This window comes from Myotis lucifugus, unplaced genomic scaffold (assembly GCF_000147115.1).
Source record: "Myotis lucifugus unplaced genomic scaffold, Myoluc2.0 scaffold_41, whole genome shotgun sequence".
Lineage (NCBI taxonomy): Eukaryota > Metazoa > Chordata > Mammalia > Chiroptera > Vespertilionidae > Myotis > Myotis lucifugus.
In genome coordinates this window covers 43,384-59,451 of record NW_005871089.1, presented here as the reverse complement: position 1 = coordinate 59,451, position 16,068 = coordinate 43,384, and the positions used below count along the sequence as shown (strand labels likewise).

The 16,068-nt window shown below is 43.2% G+C and overlaps 1 protein-coding gene across 1 annotated transcript; it reads left to right on the top strand.

The window, feature by feature from the left end:
- The first annotated feature begins 13,449 nt into the window (after nt 1–13,449).
- Nucleotides 13,450–15,093, top strand: RPS29 (ribosomal protein S29). The gene is made up of 3 exons (XM_006087927.3): nt 13,450–13,616; nt 13,830–13,929; nt 14,995–15,093. The coding sequence occupies exons 1-3, from the start codon at nt 13,555–13,557 to the stop codon at nt 15,001–15,003; spliced, it is 171 nt and encodes a 56-aa protein (XP_006087989.2). The 5' UTR covers nt 13,450–13,554; the 3' UTR covers nt 15,004–15,093.
- The last annotated feature ends 975 nt before the right edge of the window (nt 15,094–16,068 follow it).

Sequence of the window (16,068 nt, the reverse complement as noted above, 5' to 3'; positions counted from 1 at the left end):
CATTGGGCCTAAACCAGCAGTCAGACATCTCCCGAGGGGTCCCAGATTGGAGAGGGTGCAGGCTGGGATGAGGGACAACACCCCCCTCCCCCTGCACGAATTTTGTGCACTGGGCCTCTAGTCAATGATAAGAGAGAATCATTGATCGGCTGTCTCCTGCATGCCCCCTACTGGGGATGGAGCCCGCAACCCAGCATATGCCTTGAGTGGAATCGAACCGAGGACCCTTGGCTGACACTCTATCTACTGAGCCAAAACCAACTCAACTCTGTACTTTAAAACATGATATTTCATCTAGCACTTTTTGTAAGAAAAATCTTACATTAGCTTGTCCAAAATATTGCTATATGATTACTTATTTAATGCCTGTCTTCATCATTAGGCTACAGGCTTCCTGGGGACAGGTATTGAGTCATTGCTGTTATATTCAAGGCCTACGGTAGTGTTCACATTTAGTAGGTATTAGTGATAACCTGAACGGTGAGCCAGGTTTCTTTCCCCCCGGGGTTGTGTCTCGAGATGCTGAAGAATGTCTCCACGGACCAGAAGATGTAAGCAAAAGTGTGGAAAATTTAGTGCAAGCAGATTCAGACTCCCTGAAAGGGGAGGGGAACCCAATAATGGGCTGCCCCTCTGAAGCCTTATAGTCCAGGGGTATATATTTGCTACAAGCCTGTTTCTATATCTATCCGTGTCATCACATCAATTGTTCTTGCTCAGCAAAGGACCTGAACTTTCCCTGTTTCTATGTGTTCTTTCTCTGTTCCTATGCTGAACTTTCTCTGTTTCTATGCGTTCTTTGTACACCTTGTTGCTGCAGGCCCTCTCTTGTTTTCTCATGCCTCCTGCTTTAAGTCCAGAAACATTTTATTATTTCTGCTTGGTTGATTTCTGTGATTAGGCTGCTCAAACTGCCATGTATGCCCCTGCCTATGTTCCACCTGCCTTTGTTTTCCACTGGACCCCTACCTTATCTGCCTGCATTTCAAGTTAACGCTCTCATTAGGGTTTGGCTGGTGACACAGGCTGTGAAAGAATTCACAACTGAGAGAAGAGACAGATGCAGGGAGGAACTTTATTTTACTTTCCAAGAGAGGAAAGGGCCGGTGTATTGTTAGTCAATACAGGGCGGGAAAGATAGAGAGGACTGTACTTTTAAACAGTTGCTGTTGCTAAGTGACAAGGAAGGGAGGGGGGCTGTGTTGATGTTGAGCAGATACCAGGGAGGTTGTGGTGAGAAATTAGTTTGTTTGCATTCCAGGATTCAGTCCAGCAGATGTCCTAAGGAGGTGTCTTGTCAGTATTTTTCCCAAGCCTGTAAAACATGTTTAGAGCAAAAGTTATGAAGAGTTCAAAAGAGGCTTGTTTGAAGGGGAGGGGGGAAGGGAACTTTCTACTAACTAGAGAAGTGGTTCTCAACCTTGGCTGCACATTAGAATCACCTGGGAATCTTTTTAAAATCCTGATTTCTGGGCCTCATCCTCCGGAAATTCTGTTTCTTTGTTACCAATGTTGTGGCCCCACCCCATAACAAAGAAACAGAATTTCCGGAGGATGAGGCCCAGAAGTCAGGATTTTAAAAAGATTCCCAGGTGATTCTAATGTGCAGCCAAGATTGAGAACCACTGAACTAGAGACTCCTGGGTGAGAATTATCCCTGAGCTAAGAAAATAGCAGGGAGGAGGGGGATGCAAGAGTACAACCTTGAGAGTACCTTATCATGTCCAGTCGTTTGAACAGAGGAGCCGACAATCTCAGGGTTTAATTACCAGGTGCTTCTCACAAATCGTGGAAGGCCACAGCAAAGAAAGAGAGGCCTTTTTTTCTGTCCTTACAGTAGGTACTCAATGGTTACTTGTAGAAGGAATGAGTAAAAATGCTATTCACTTACTCATTTAACAAATATTTGTGAGAGCCTGCTGAGGGGGCCCTGACCAGAGTACGCCTGATGTTAAAGGCCCATTTGCCACATGCCTGCATGAAGGCAATAACACAGCAGTATCACTATGTTAAAGGCCCATTTGTCATGTGCATGTGCGAAGGCAATGACTATACATACTGCGCAGGCGCACCCTTATATAACCCACTTATGTTAATGTAACACAGATGTCACTAATTGGCACGAAGCCTCTTCTGTTTGAGTTAGTATAAAAGGCGCTACTAACCAACCAGGAGCTGGCTGCTTTGTTTGCAATAAAGCATGTCCCATCTACCTGCGGCTGCTCATGTCTTCTTCCAGTCCCCGGCATCCAAGAAGTCCCTTTGCTGGCAGAGAAGCTCAGACCCAACACCTGCTATGTGATAGAATAGAGCAAGCTTACAGATTAGTGCATATTCAGTTAATATTGCTTGTGTTGGAGTAAGTAGCTAGTAATTTGGAAGGGAGAAAAGCTGAATTTCTCCCTTACTCCGGGGGACAGTGAAATAAATTTTAGATAGATTCAAGATTTAAAGCCCTGGGTTTAACCTGAGGTGTCTGTGGCAGCATGGCTGGGGCCAGACTGGAAATACAACTAAATTGGGGAACATTCACCCAAAATTATCAACTGAGGTCCAGATGAAGAGACATATCAAGGAAAGACAAAAACACCTGGAGACTGGTAGGAAGGGTGAGGTCTCAAGAGTGGCTGACCCAGCTCCCATGAGCAGCAGGATGAACGTAAGGAGGGAGCTCTCGGCTACGGGCGGGTCTTTTCCCTGAGAAGGTTGAGTCCCGGAATCCAGGCTGGAAACAGCCCAACTGCCCATCAGTAGATGAGTGGAAAAAAGCTGTGGTGATTTATACCATGAAATACTATGCAGCAGTAAAAAAAAGGATTTCTTACCCTTTGAAACAGAATGGAGGGACCTGGAGAGTATTATGCTAAGCGAAATAAGCCAGTGAGCCCTGGCAGGTTTGGCTCACTGGTTAGAGTGTTGGCCCATGGACCAAAGGGTCAACGGTTCAATTCCCAGTCAAGGATACATACCTTGGTTGCAGGCTCAATCCCTGACCCTGCTCTGGGCGTGTGGGAAAGGCAACCCATTGAAGTTTCTCTCACACATTGATGTTTGTTTTTTCCCCCTCTCTCTCTCCTCCTCCTCCTCCCTCCCCTCCCTAAAAGAATGAATGAAAAAACTATTGGGTGAAGATTATAAAAACAAAAAAAGCCAGTTAAAGAAAGACAAGTATCACATGATCTCACTTATATGTGGAATTTAATGAACAAAATAACCTGATGAACAAAATAGATGCAGAGACATAGAAGCATGGAACAGACTGATGAATCTTAGAGGGAAGGCTGGGGTGGGTTGGGAGAGATTAACCAAATAACTTATGTATGCACTAGATGCTGGTGCATGAAAATTCATGCACCGGAGGGGGGTCCCTCAGCCTACCCTGCCCCCTCCCACAGTTCAGGAGCCCTCAGGGGCGGGAGGCAACCCGGCGATCAGGGGAAGGCAACACCCCATCACACTTCTGTTGCTGCCACTGCCGGCAGCACAAGCCTCAGCTGGCCCTGGTTACCTGTGCCTCGGGTGGGCCTGGGCAGCTGGGCAGCTGACATTTGAGGCTTGCCTGTGCCTTGGGCTGGCCCTGGGTGCTGGGGGGCTGAGGGGACTGGGGGACTCCGGAGGCAGGCGCGCGGAGCGCCTGCGCCCCCAGTGAGGCTGAGGAGACTGGGCACTGCCATCATGTGGCTGTGGGCACCGCTATCTTTGAGGGCGTGACAGTCAATTAGCATATTCCCTCCTTATTGGCTATGGGCGCTGCCATCTTTGAGGGCGGGGCAGCCAATTAGCATATTCCCTCCTTATTGGCTGTGGTTGCTGCCATCTTTAAGGGCAGGACAGTCAATTAACATATTCCCTCCTTATTGGCTGTGGGTGCCGCCATCTTTGCGATGGTGTAAGGGTCAATTAGCATATTTATTTTTATTAGATAGGATATATGCATAACCCAAGGACACAGACAATATTGCAGTGAAGGCCTGGGGAGGGGGTGGGAGCAGGGTGGAGGGGACCCAATGGTGGAAAAAAGCAGGAAGTCTGTAATACTTTCAGCAATAATAATTAAAAAGGAGACTTAAAGCCCTGTCTGGGTAGCTCAGTTGGTTAGAGCATCTTCCCAATACACTAAGGTTGTGGATTCAATCTCAGGTCAGGGCACATATAAGAAGCAACCAATGCATGAATAAGTAAGTGGAACAACATACTGGTGTTTCTCTCAAATCAATTAAAAGAAAATCTATCATAATAAAAACATAATATGCAAATTGACTGAACGACCGAACAGCAGAATGACTGTCTGGACAACATTCCGGATGACCACACTATGACGCATGCACTGGCGCCAGGCCAGCCAAGGCAGGTGCTATGCGATTGGTGGGGGAGGCGGGGTGAGGGCCGCCATCGCCCCACAATCACCTCACCGAAGGAGGCCCAGGCCACCAGCCAGGGGGCAATTGATGGGGGGGGGTCTCCGATTGCCCCAAAGAGGGAGGCCCAGGCCACGCTATGTGGGACGATGGATCGAGGGGGTTCCATGGAACCAGGGTGTGTGGTGGAGGACGTTGGCAGCGCCAGGCCAAGGTGGGTGCGGGAGGTGGGGGCTGCGGGGCCTCAAATTTCGTGCATCGAGCCTCTAGTTTAAAAGTTAAAAAATGTAAAAGTGCTATAAGATACAGAAATTTTAAAGAATTTTGACACAAAATCTAAAAGATATAATAAGTTGATAATTTTTAATATATAAACTGTAAATGTTTTACATGGAAGAATATACCAGAAACAAAGAAATAAGAATCTGGGATTGCCTTTGTTACCAAATTGAAGGGGTTCCCCCTGGGGATGTTCTGTTGAGGAACTAGATGTGGTTGTCCTTGGGTAGCAAGTACAGGAGACAAGGGATTCACATCCAAAGCTCTGTCTCCTGGACGGGAGGCCCAGACATTGACTTCTTTGATGTTGGCCTCACTTGTCACATTGAGTTCCTATCAAGCTCATTCTTTTTACAGCTTTATCTGCAAAACACTGTGCTACATTTTAACATGTAGCAGGAAAAGCATTTAGTAAAAACAGCCCAGATCTTGAGACCCTTGTCCTATCTAACATGATGAATAAAATAAGAGTGTAGCCAATATGAAGGTCAAAGGGCTCATTTTCTTGCTTGTAAGCTTAAAAGTATATAAACTAAAGTCAGCAATACATTAACAAAGTGGGCTGTAGACTTAAGGAGAAATTCCCAGATAAAGATACATGACTGGATTAAATTCAATGTAGACCAAAAAGGGTCCACAGCCCAGCTGGTATGACTCAGTGGTTGAGTGTAGGCCTGTGAACCAGGAGGTCATGGTTCAATTCCTGGTCAGGGCACATGTCTAGGTTATGGGCTCAATCCCCAGTGTGAGGCCTGCAGAAGGCAGCTGATCAATGGTTCTCTCTCATCATTGATGTTTCTCTGTCTCTCTCTCTCTCTCTCCCTCTCCCTTCCTCTCTGAAATCAACACAACAACAAAAAACAAACAACAACAAAAAAGGGTCCACATAGTACTAGTAAACCTGACAAGCTCAGCAGAGGCCAGCATGGTGGGTGCTACAACTTAGTGACTGAAAGTTACCACATAGATCTGGGAAATGGGGTGGGGCCGGAAATGGGGCTGCCCCCTCGCCCTTCGCCCTTCACGCAGTGCACGTTTGTGGGGAACCTGGTGCTAAACTATTTGTAGACAACCTGCTTCTAGGTTGGGGTTTCGTATGTAGCAGAGAAGCTCCCTTGCTGCTATCTATTGAAAGTCAGCCCTTGACACAAGGGTTTGAAAAAAAAAAAAGAGGAAAAAGAAAACACACACACACACACACACACACACAGGAAGTAACCACATAGGATGGTCTGAACATAAACATTCCTAACTAAAAGTGAGTCATGGCAGATAGTCAGGTCCTAGGCCTGTAGCTTCCTTGACAAAGTCAATCTTTATCTTAAGGAGTCCATAGAACCCTTCATTGTTACCTTGTTGCCTGAATACCAACTCCATGTGCTATAAGTGTTAATGTTAACCATCCTGTGCCCACCAATGTAAAAGAAGTATGTGTCTTTTTAGTTTTTCTCCAATTCCAGAGATTTCCCCACTTTGCTTTCTCCTGCCCCCTTAATGTACCACAAGTGGATTTTATGTAACCCTCCTTATGTCTCCCCATTTGATTCTAATTATATAAAATAAGCTGCAAAACTGCCATTCTCCAAAGCATTTTCTCAATGAATTAAGGGTTTGCTTCCCTGCAATTGTCAGTTTGGCTCAAATAAACTCATAAAAATTCTCTATAAGTTTGGATGTTTCTTACATCGACAATAGGAAAACATGATGTATTTCATCAGAATTCAAAATTCAAAAGGACAAATGTAAAAAAGTTTGCTGTTAACAACAAGAGAGCCCACTGCAAGGGAGAACATATTTATTTACCAAAGTTACATCCGATAAGGGTTTAACCTCCAAAATTTATAGAGAACTCATACAACTTAACAAAAGGAAGATAAACAATCCAATCAAAAATGGGGAAAGGAATAGCCACAGCAATCCTGAAAATGAAGAACAAAGTTGGAGGGATCACAATACCAGACATCAGGCTATATTACAAAGGCACTGCTCTCAAAACTGCCTGGTACTGGCACAAGAACAGACAGATAGACCAATGGAACAGAACAGAGAAACAGAAATCGACCCAAGCCATTATGCTCAATTAATATTTGATAAAGGAGGCAAGAGCATACAATGGAGTCAAGACAGTCTCTTCAATAAATGGTGCTGGGCAAATTGGACAGATACATGCAAAATAATGAAACTAGACCACAAACTTACACCATACACAAAAATAAACTCAAAATGGATAAAAGACTTAAATGTAACAGGAAACCATAAAAATCTTAGAAGAATCCATAGGCAGCAAAATATCAGACATATGTGGTAGCAATATATTTACTGATACATCTCCTATTATAGTGGTCGGCAAACTCATTAGTCAACAGAACCAAATATCAACAGTACTTCTTCAAAATAGACTTGCCCAGGCTGAAAACCGACTTCTGCACATGGGCCACGAAGTTTCAATCGCACTGTACGCGCGTCCGCACGTGGTATTTTGTGGAAGAGCCATACTCAAGGGGCCAAAGAGCCGAATGTGGCTCGCGAGCCGCAGTTTGCCGACCACGATCCTAGGACAATGGAAACAAAGGAGAAAATAAACATATGATGGCACTACATCAAAATAAAAAGCTTCTGCACAGCAAAAGCAACCATTAACAAAACAGCAAGAGAGCCCACTGCATGGGAGAACATATTTGCCAATGTTATCTCCGATAAGGGTTTAATCTCCAAAATTTACAGGGAACTCATATAACTTAACAAAAAGGAAGATAAACAATCCAATCAAAAAAATGGGTAAAAGACCTAAATAGACACTTTTCAAAAGTGGACATACAGAAGGCCAAGAGACATATGAAAACATGCTCAAAGTCATTAATCATCTAAGAGATGCAAATCAAAATGACAATGAGGTACCATCTCACATCTGTCAGAATGGCTATCATCAACAAACCAACAAACGACCAGTGCTAGCGAGGATATGGAGGAAAAAAACCCTCGTGCACTGTTGGTGGGAATGCAGACTGGTGCAACAGCTGTGGAAAACAGTATGGAGTTTCCTCAAAAAATTAAAAATGGAACTGCCATTTGTCCCAGTAATCAATCCCACTTCTAGGAATATATCCCAAGAAAATAGAAACACCAATCAGAAAGGATATATGCACCGCTATATTTATAGCAGCACAATTTACAAAAGCTAAAATTTGGAAACAGCCTAAGTGCCCATGAGCAGAGAGTGGATTAAAAAACAGTGGTACAGCCCTAACTTGTTTGGCTCAGTGGACAGAGCGTCGGCCTGCGGACTCAAGGGTCCCAGGTTCGGTTCTGGTCGGGGGCATGTACCTTGGTTGAGGGCACATACCCAGTAGGGAGTGTGCAGGAGGCAGCTGATTGATGTTTCTCTCTCATCGATGTTTTTAACTCTCTATCCCTCTCCCTTCCTCTCTGTAAAAAAGCAATAAAATATATTTTAAAAAACAGTGGTACATCTACACAATGGAATACTACACTGCTGTAAAAAAGAAGGAACTCTTATCATTTGCAACAGCATGGATGGACCTGAAGAGCATTATGTTAAGCAAAATAAGCCAGTTGGAGAAAGATAAATATCACATAATCTCATTCATTTGTGGACTATATTGAACAACATAAACTGATGAACAAAAATAGATCCAGAGCCATAGAAGTACCAAACAGACTGTCTAACTTCAGAGGAAAGGCAGGGGAGGGTGGGGATGGGGGTAAGAGATCCACCAAAGGACTTGTATGCATGCATATAAGCATAACCAAAGGACACAGACAGTAAGGGGGTGCGGGCATGTGCTGTGAGGTGGGAGTGGCCAGGGAGAGGTAAATGGGGGTAAAAGGAGACATATGTAATACTTTAAACAATAAAGAATTTTTAAAAATGTTTGCTGTTTGGGGATTATAGGAAAATATACTTTTCTATGGTATGAATTTGAGTTGTTACAATTTCTGTAGAGGGCAAATTGGTAATATCTAAAAAATGTAAAAAATATCCTTAGGCCTAGCAGTCCCATTTCCAGAATTTTATTTTATAGATATACATTATTATATTGATATACTATATAAATATAGGTATAATGTAAGTATATGCAAAAAATGTTTACCCAAGGATGTTTTAATTCATCTTTATTTCTTTTTTGCTATCTATTTCTCTATAGCTTTTGTACTCTTCTAAGATGCTTTATTATCTATTTACTAGAGGCCCAGTGCACAAAAATTTGTGCACTCAGGGGGGGTCCCTCAGCCTGGCCTGTGCCCTCTCGCAGTCTGGGACCCCTTGGGGGATGACCACCTGCTGGCTTAGGCCTGCTCCCTGGGGAATTGGGCCTAAGCTGGCAGTCAGACATCCCTCTGGCAGCCTGGGAGCCCTCGGGGGATGTCCACTTGCCAGCGGGGAGGAGGCCTAAGCTGCAGTTGGACATTCTTAGTGCTGCTGAGGAGGCAGGAGAGGCTCCCACCACCACCGCTGTATTGGCAGCCGTCAGCCTGGCTTGTGGCTGAGCAGAGCTCCCCCTGTGGGAGCGCACTGACCACCAGGGGGCAGCTCCTGCATTGAGCATCTGCCCCCTGGTGGTCAGTGTGTGTCATAGTGACCAGTCATTCCCAGTCGTTCTGCTGTTAGGGTCAATTTGCATATTACCTTTTTATTATATAGGAGTGCCTGGCCAGCCTGGGTGAGGGGCTAATGGCTGTTTGCAGGCTGGCCACAGCCTCCAGCCACCAAAGCTCCCAGTGGAGGCTGTCTGGAAGCAGGTATCTGGATTTTATTTATCTTCTATAATTGAAACTTTGTTGCCCTGAGCGGAGTCCAGAGCCAGCTCAGGGCAGGGAGAAGCTTGGCTTTCTCCATCGCCCGGGCAACCAAGCCTCCTGCTTGCTCCAGCTCCGTGGCTGCCAGCCGCCATCTTGGTTGGGTTAATTTGCATATAGTTGCTCTGATTGGCTGGTGGGCGTGGCTTAGGGCGTAGCGAAGGTATGATCAATTAGCATCTTTGTCTTTTATTAGTGTAGATTTGTAAAAACATTGGATAGGGTATGCTTCTGTTTGTGTAAATAAAAAGAGATGTAAAAATGTATATAGTTATAAATACAAGCATATGTATATGGACACATTTATGAATATACTAGAGGCCCGATGCACAAAAATTCGTGCAACAGTAGGCCTTCCTTCCCCCCGGCAGCTGGCACCGGCTTCCCTCCGGCACCCAGAACCCAGGTTTCCCTCTTCAGGCCGCTGGCAGGTACCTGGGACCCGGGCTGGCTTCCCTCTGGCCCTGGCTTCGTCAGGAAGGATGTCCAGAATGACTTCTGGTCTAATTAGCATATTACCCTTTTATTATTATAGATATGTCCTTATATGTACATATTTGTGTGTTAATGTACATAGATCGATTTTTTAAGGGATTCCCTCTCAAAACTGATAACATGTTGTTCTAGACAGAAAGACTGAAGAAAATAGAGGTCTGTGTTGGAGACGTATTTTTATTTATTTATTTTTATTTTTATTTTTTATTTTTTTAAAAAATATATTTTATTGATTTTTCACAGAGAGGAAGGGAGAGAGATAGAGAGCTAGAAACATCGATGAGAGAGAAACATCGACCAGCTGCCTCCTGCACATCTCCTACTGGGGATGTGCCCGCAACCCAGGTACATGCCCTTGACCGGAATCAAACCTGGGACCTTTCAGTCCGCAAGCCGACGGTCTATCCATGAGCCAAACCGGTTTTGGCAATTTTTAATTAAAAAATATTTTTATTTATTCCAGAGAAGAAGGGAGGAGAGAGATAGAAACATCAATGATAAGAGAGAATTGTTGATTGGCTGCCACCTGACATGCCCCACACCAGGGATTGAGCCCGCAACCTGGGCATGTGCCCAGACTTGGAATTGAACCATGACCTCCTGATTCATAGGCCATCATCACTCAACCACTGAGCCATGCTGGCCAGGTGAGATTTACCTTTAAAAATATATTTTTGTATGTATGTATGCATGTTTTAGTTTAGAGCATAAAGTTCATTAAAATATCAATATTTGGTTAAATGTATGGCTATACAGACTATTAAACGTTGGGCTTTTATTAATTCTTGCCAGCTGTAAAGAACTGGTTGATGAAGCTGAAGTGTGTTCATATTATTGTAATAGCCAAACATGCAAAAAATATATCTTAGACCTTTTTTATAGTAAAATTTATTTTTACAAGTTTAAAGAAAAGGTATGATTCTATCCCTAAAACTTCTGAAATTGAAGATAATTCAAGAGAGATGTAGACCTTTAAACTATGAAATTTTGCTTATACAATACCAAATGATTTCAAAAGTAATTTGAGGGTGGAAACATGAGTTATCTTGAATAATAGTGTCTTAACATGCAGATCAGTCCAATTTGCTTACATTAAAAAATAATGTCTATACTCTGTACTGTTGTTTCAATCTTATGAGGTTTTTTTTTTAAAGAAAATATTAATAGGGATTATCTGGGCAAGAAGATTATGGCACTTTTTTTCTTTTACTTTGCATTTCATTGTATTAAAAAAAATAGAACTAAGCCTATTAAGTATTGTATTAGGAAAAAAATGTGTATAAAAAAGTATTTAAAAGCCAAATTCAAAAGAGTAGTAGGAGCTATAAACTCTTTATAGACATTTGGTTGAAATGGACTTTTAAAGCTGTACTCTCAGCTTCCTTACTGAAAAAATAAATTTGTAATTCCATTGGTTGTGATGGTGCTATATTATCTTAAAAGTGAAAGCAAGTACAACGTCTCAACTGCAGGTTAGTAATATCTCCATCAAGAACAACTTTCAAGACCAGAGAAAACATTAAAAACTACTTGAATATTAAGATAGTTTAACAGATTATTCAAGTGTAATTAATTGGTTCTTATTCCTCCCTTTTTTCTTTTAAATGAGTTCACATCTCTAGGCCCAAATGATTATATATGAGTGTTGAAAATATTTATGGAATTGATCTCAGAACCATTGTTATCTTTTATTGAAGCCAATTAGGTAAAGCCTGAGAGGAGTATACAGTATAGGTGGGCAAATGATTAGCTTTTGAGAGGCTCATTGATTCTGTTAACTAAACATCAATGACTGATAGAAATTCCAGGAAAACTATAGAAGCTTGACACTTGACCCTCCACCATCAGACTTTAAAATAAAATACCTTTTCAATCTTATCTACCACTAGGCTTTTTTTTATTTATCATCCACTTTAGTTACACAAAAGTTGTTCACTTTCTCCAAGTCTTTTCCAACTCCATTCTTTGGCTCCTTTCACGAGGCATTCCCTTCATCAAATGCTGTCTGTAGAGACCTCACTCTTCAAAGTTTATGTCAGAGGACCCTTAAATGCATCAAGCTAGAATTAATTTCTCTCTTCTTGGCTCCTCTTGTACTCCATGAGCACATCCGCTGTTGAATATAGAACGTTCTGCTTACTTAGCTATATACAAGTCATTGACTCACAAAAGTTGAAAATGGAAGGAAGGGCTTTGAGACAATCCTGTTTCCATCACACCTGCAAGCTTTAAGGGCAGGAATCAAGTCATATTTGGCTTTTAAATCTCTGATTTGCTCCCTTCCTTCATTATGTAATGAGTGCCGAATTTAATGATTGGGAGGGGCATCCCACCAGAATCCTGAAGAAATACAACCTTTAAATGTTGTATTTCAGTTCTAATATGAGTTCATGTGTAAAAGTTTCCTGGGCTATTATACCCTGTGGTACAGTTTATAGGCTAAGTTAATGCTTTATGACTCCAGAGCCTGTATATACAGTTTTAAGTTTATCTGGAGACATTATAAATGATCGTGTAGCTATAGACATTTTTCAGATTATCAGATGGCATTTGTTTTTCACTAGTTTTTTTGTCAGTAAATCATCTGGCCAAAGCCATGTACATTTCACGTTTACTTGTTTCTCGGTTTAAACTCAATCAAGTCCATGTAAATATCAAACAGTAAGTCTGGCATCATTTTTCTGGAATGATGTAGGTGTATTTCTAGGAGGAGTATGCCAATTACAAAAACTGAAAACATACTCTGCTTAACAAAATAGATACTCCTAGTGTTGACTTCTAAACATTACAGCTGACTTAAAGTTATTTTATAATTTATCCCAGTAGGAGTCAGTGCTGAGTTGAGGCAAGAGGAACAAATGTAATAATCTGAATAAAGATTTAATTTAAAAAAATAAAATAATAAAAAAGATAAAAATCAATGGAAAAATATCCTCAGGTGAGGATTTAAAAAAAAAAGAAAGAAAAGACTCATTTTGGTCATACAACCTTAGACTGTTTTACATTTCCATGACTTTTATATGTTTATTCAATAATGTACAAATTGTACAAAGTTTCGTATTTCAAAAAAAAAGAAAAAAATTAAAAAGTGATTATCACTATTATATTTCTTGAGGGTTCAAAAGAGACGGGGTCTCGCTATGTTGCCCAGGCTGGAGTGCAGTGGCTATTCACAGGCGCGATCCCACTACTGATCAGCACGGGAGCTTTGACCTGCTCCGTCTCCGACCTGGGCCGGTTCACCCCTCCTTAGGCAACCTGGTGGCCCCCCGCTCCCGGGAGGTCACCATATTGATGCCGAACTTAGTGCGGACACCCGATCGGCATAGCGCACTACAGCCCAGAACTCCTGGGCTCAAGCGATCCTCCAGCCTCAGCCTCCCGAGTAGCTGGGACTACAGGCGCGCGCCACCGCGCCCGGCGCTGGCAGGTGGCGCGAAACCGCCTTAGAGGCTCAGCGCGGGTGACGTCACCGCTGTGAGGGGTAGACAGCGCGCATGCGTGGTTTATCAGCACTGCATTCTGGGAGACAGTCCCCAAAATATCAAGAACGCATGCGTCCGCTGGCTCTTTCCTTTTGCCTCGTTGCTACAGAGTGAGCAAGATGGGTCACCAGCAACTCTACTGGAGCCATCCGAGGAAATTCGGCCAAGGTTCTCGTTCTTGGTAAGAAAGAGAATGTGGTTTTAGAGAAGGTTTGTTCAGGGTCGTTGCTTGAAGCCGAGTGTAGAACTCGCAGGCGGCGCGTTGCGGGGAGACCGATCGGAGCCGGGCTGCCGCCATTTCAGGCCTCGGGGAAGGCGGCGGGCCGGATGGGAGGCCGAGCGCGGGCCCCTTTCTTTTCTGCGACCTGCCGTAATGCCATCTCTCTTCCTACAGCCGCGTCTGCTCAAACCGCCACGGTCTGATCCGGAAGTACGGCCTCAACATGTGCCGCCAGTGTTTCCGTCAGTACGCGAAGGACATAGGCTTCATTAAGGTACGCGTCCGCCGGCGCCGTCCGGTGTCTGCGCGGCGAGTGGGCGACCGGGTCGCCGTAGTGAGCAGCCGGCCGGCGGCGCGCTCCTCGGCTAAAGTTAGAAGGGCGGCGCTGACACCTGGCAGTTCCGGCGGCCCGGTTAACAGCATGGGGAGGCTGAGGCCCAGCTCCATTTCGCCCAGCTCTGCCAGGTCTAGGTGCCATGTATCATGCTGGGTATCATGCACTTTTCAGAACCACTGCAGTTGGGTGGTAGATGTCTTTAATTGTGCCTACACACATGTGTGTGCTGACTACTGCCCTGAAATGTTGGATGGGATTCTATTCTGCAATGAGCTTGAGATTTGGAGCCAGATGAGAACTTACAGCTCAGTTTCTGCCTGTGAAGAATAAACTGGGCGCTACAAATATTAGTTAATGAATATGTGAAGCTTAACTCCTGATAATCAGTTACTGGGAGTTGGGGTTTTTTTTAGATGAAAACTAGTCACATAGTAGTATGGTAAATATAAATTGTGTTTTTGTTGTTTTTGTTTTTGGTAAGTATAAATTGTTAATGTGAGGTCTTTGTGGCAGAGACACAGTGTCTTAGCTTAGACTTTTACCCTTGACCACTATGTGCTTGGTGTTAATGTGGAATTTCAAATAACTCAAATGAGATACTGAACTCAGGCCTGTTCCCTAGCTTATAGTAGTGTTTCTCTAGTGGTAAGTTATCTTTTAGGGAAGCAGTGAGAATACCAATTATGAAATTCACAGTCGAAGTGTAATTGTTGAGGTTTGTGGAACGAACAACTTGTAGTAGGCATCATCTATAATAATAATAAAAGCATAATATGGGACGACTTTCTGGATGAAGCTGGGCCTGCGAGGGAAGACCGGGTCCTGGGTCTTGGGTGCCAGAGGGTAGCTGGTGCCAGCAGCCAGGGGAAGGAAGGCCTACTCTTGTACATATTTCGTGCATCAGGCCTCTAGTTCTAATATAATGAGCCAGTTTTTGTGAGTAAAGTGGATACTTAAAGCGTTTGAATTAATTCATTTTCTGTCTGCTTTTTTTTTTTTCAGTTGGACTAAACTTCCATGAATGGGTCGTTCAAGACATCTACCTTATGACAGAATGCTATCTCTTTGTACATAAAATAAAATAAAAACCTTCAAATATGAGTGTTTTTGTGTGAATGGAGCAGTCACGTGATTGCAAAAATCTATCACTAAAATCTGCTCCGGCATTTGCCCAGAGGTGGCAGTCCTAGTTTTTGGGATAATACAGGAAAGCTTGTAAATTTCTCAAAACAGTTGTATGCAAAAGGGGGCAATGGTTACAGATGCCAAGTGTGTCATTTCTGAGCATGTGGGAGGGGTGAGGGTGGAGGTTGTATAAAATTGAATTACAATCTTAAGCCATTTGCTGAGAAGCCATGCCTGGTAGGCCAGGAACTTTTAGGCAGAAGTAAGTATAAGTCCAATGGGGAGGGGGGAGAATTTCGGAGCTTTCTGGGAACAGCAAAGTTGTGGCTGGAACAGAGTGAGAAGCTGGAAATTTGGAATTGTTGAGTTTGTAGGACATGGTTGGGTAATTGGAGAAAAAGTTCCATTTGGTAAACAGAGTGCTATGAACTTTTTTTTAAGGTTCACTAAATTTTGTGGGCGAAATAGATTTTAGTGGGATACGAGTGGGAACAGGGAAACAAGGCTATTGGAATAGTTTAGGCAAGTGATCTTGTCTTGGATAAAAGGGAGTGATTAAGGTAGTCAAGAACAGTGACTTGAGAAGATGGATGTGGGTGAAACGAAAAATGGTGCCTCCAAGGGTTTTGGTGCCAGAGCACCTGGAAGGCAAGAATTCGATTGAGTTGGGACTGAAAATTGGGTTTGAGGGAAGGAAGGTTAATAGTTCAGTTTGGGGCAAAATAAGTTTAAAACTTGAACTAGATATCTATGTAGAGTTCTCAAGTATGCTTTGATATAAATTCTTGAATCCATGGGAGCTTGGGATTGGAGCTGCAACTTTGGTTGTCCTCAAAATGAGTTAGTATCTGGTATTCTGGGATCTCATCCTGTGACTAGGTGAGATCTAAGCCCTAAAGTCTAGGGGGTAAATACATGGAAAAGAGGATTGTTCCTGAGTTACTCCAAGAA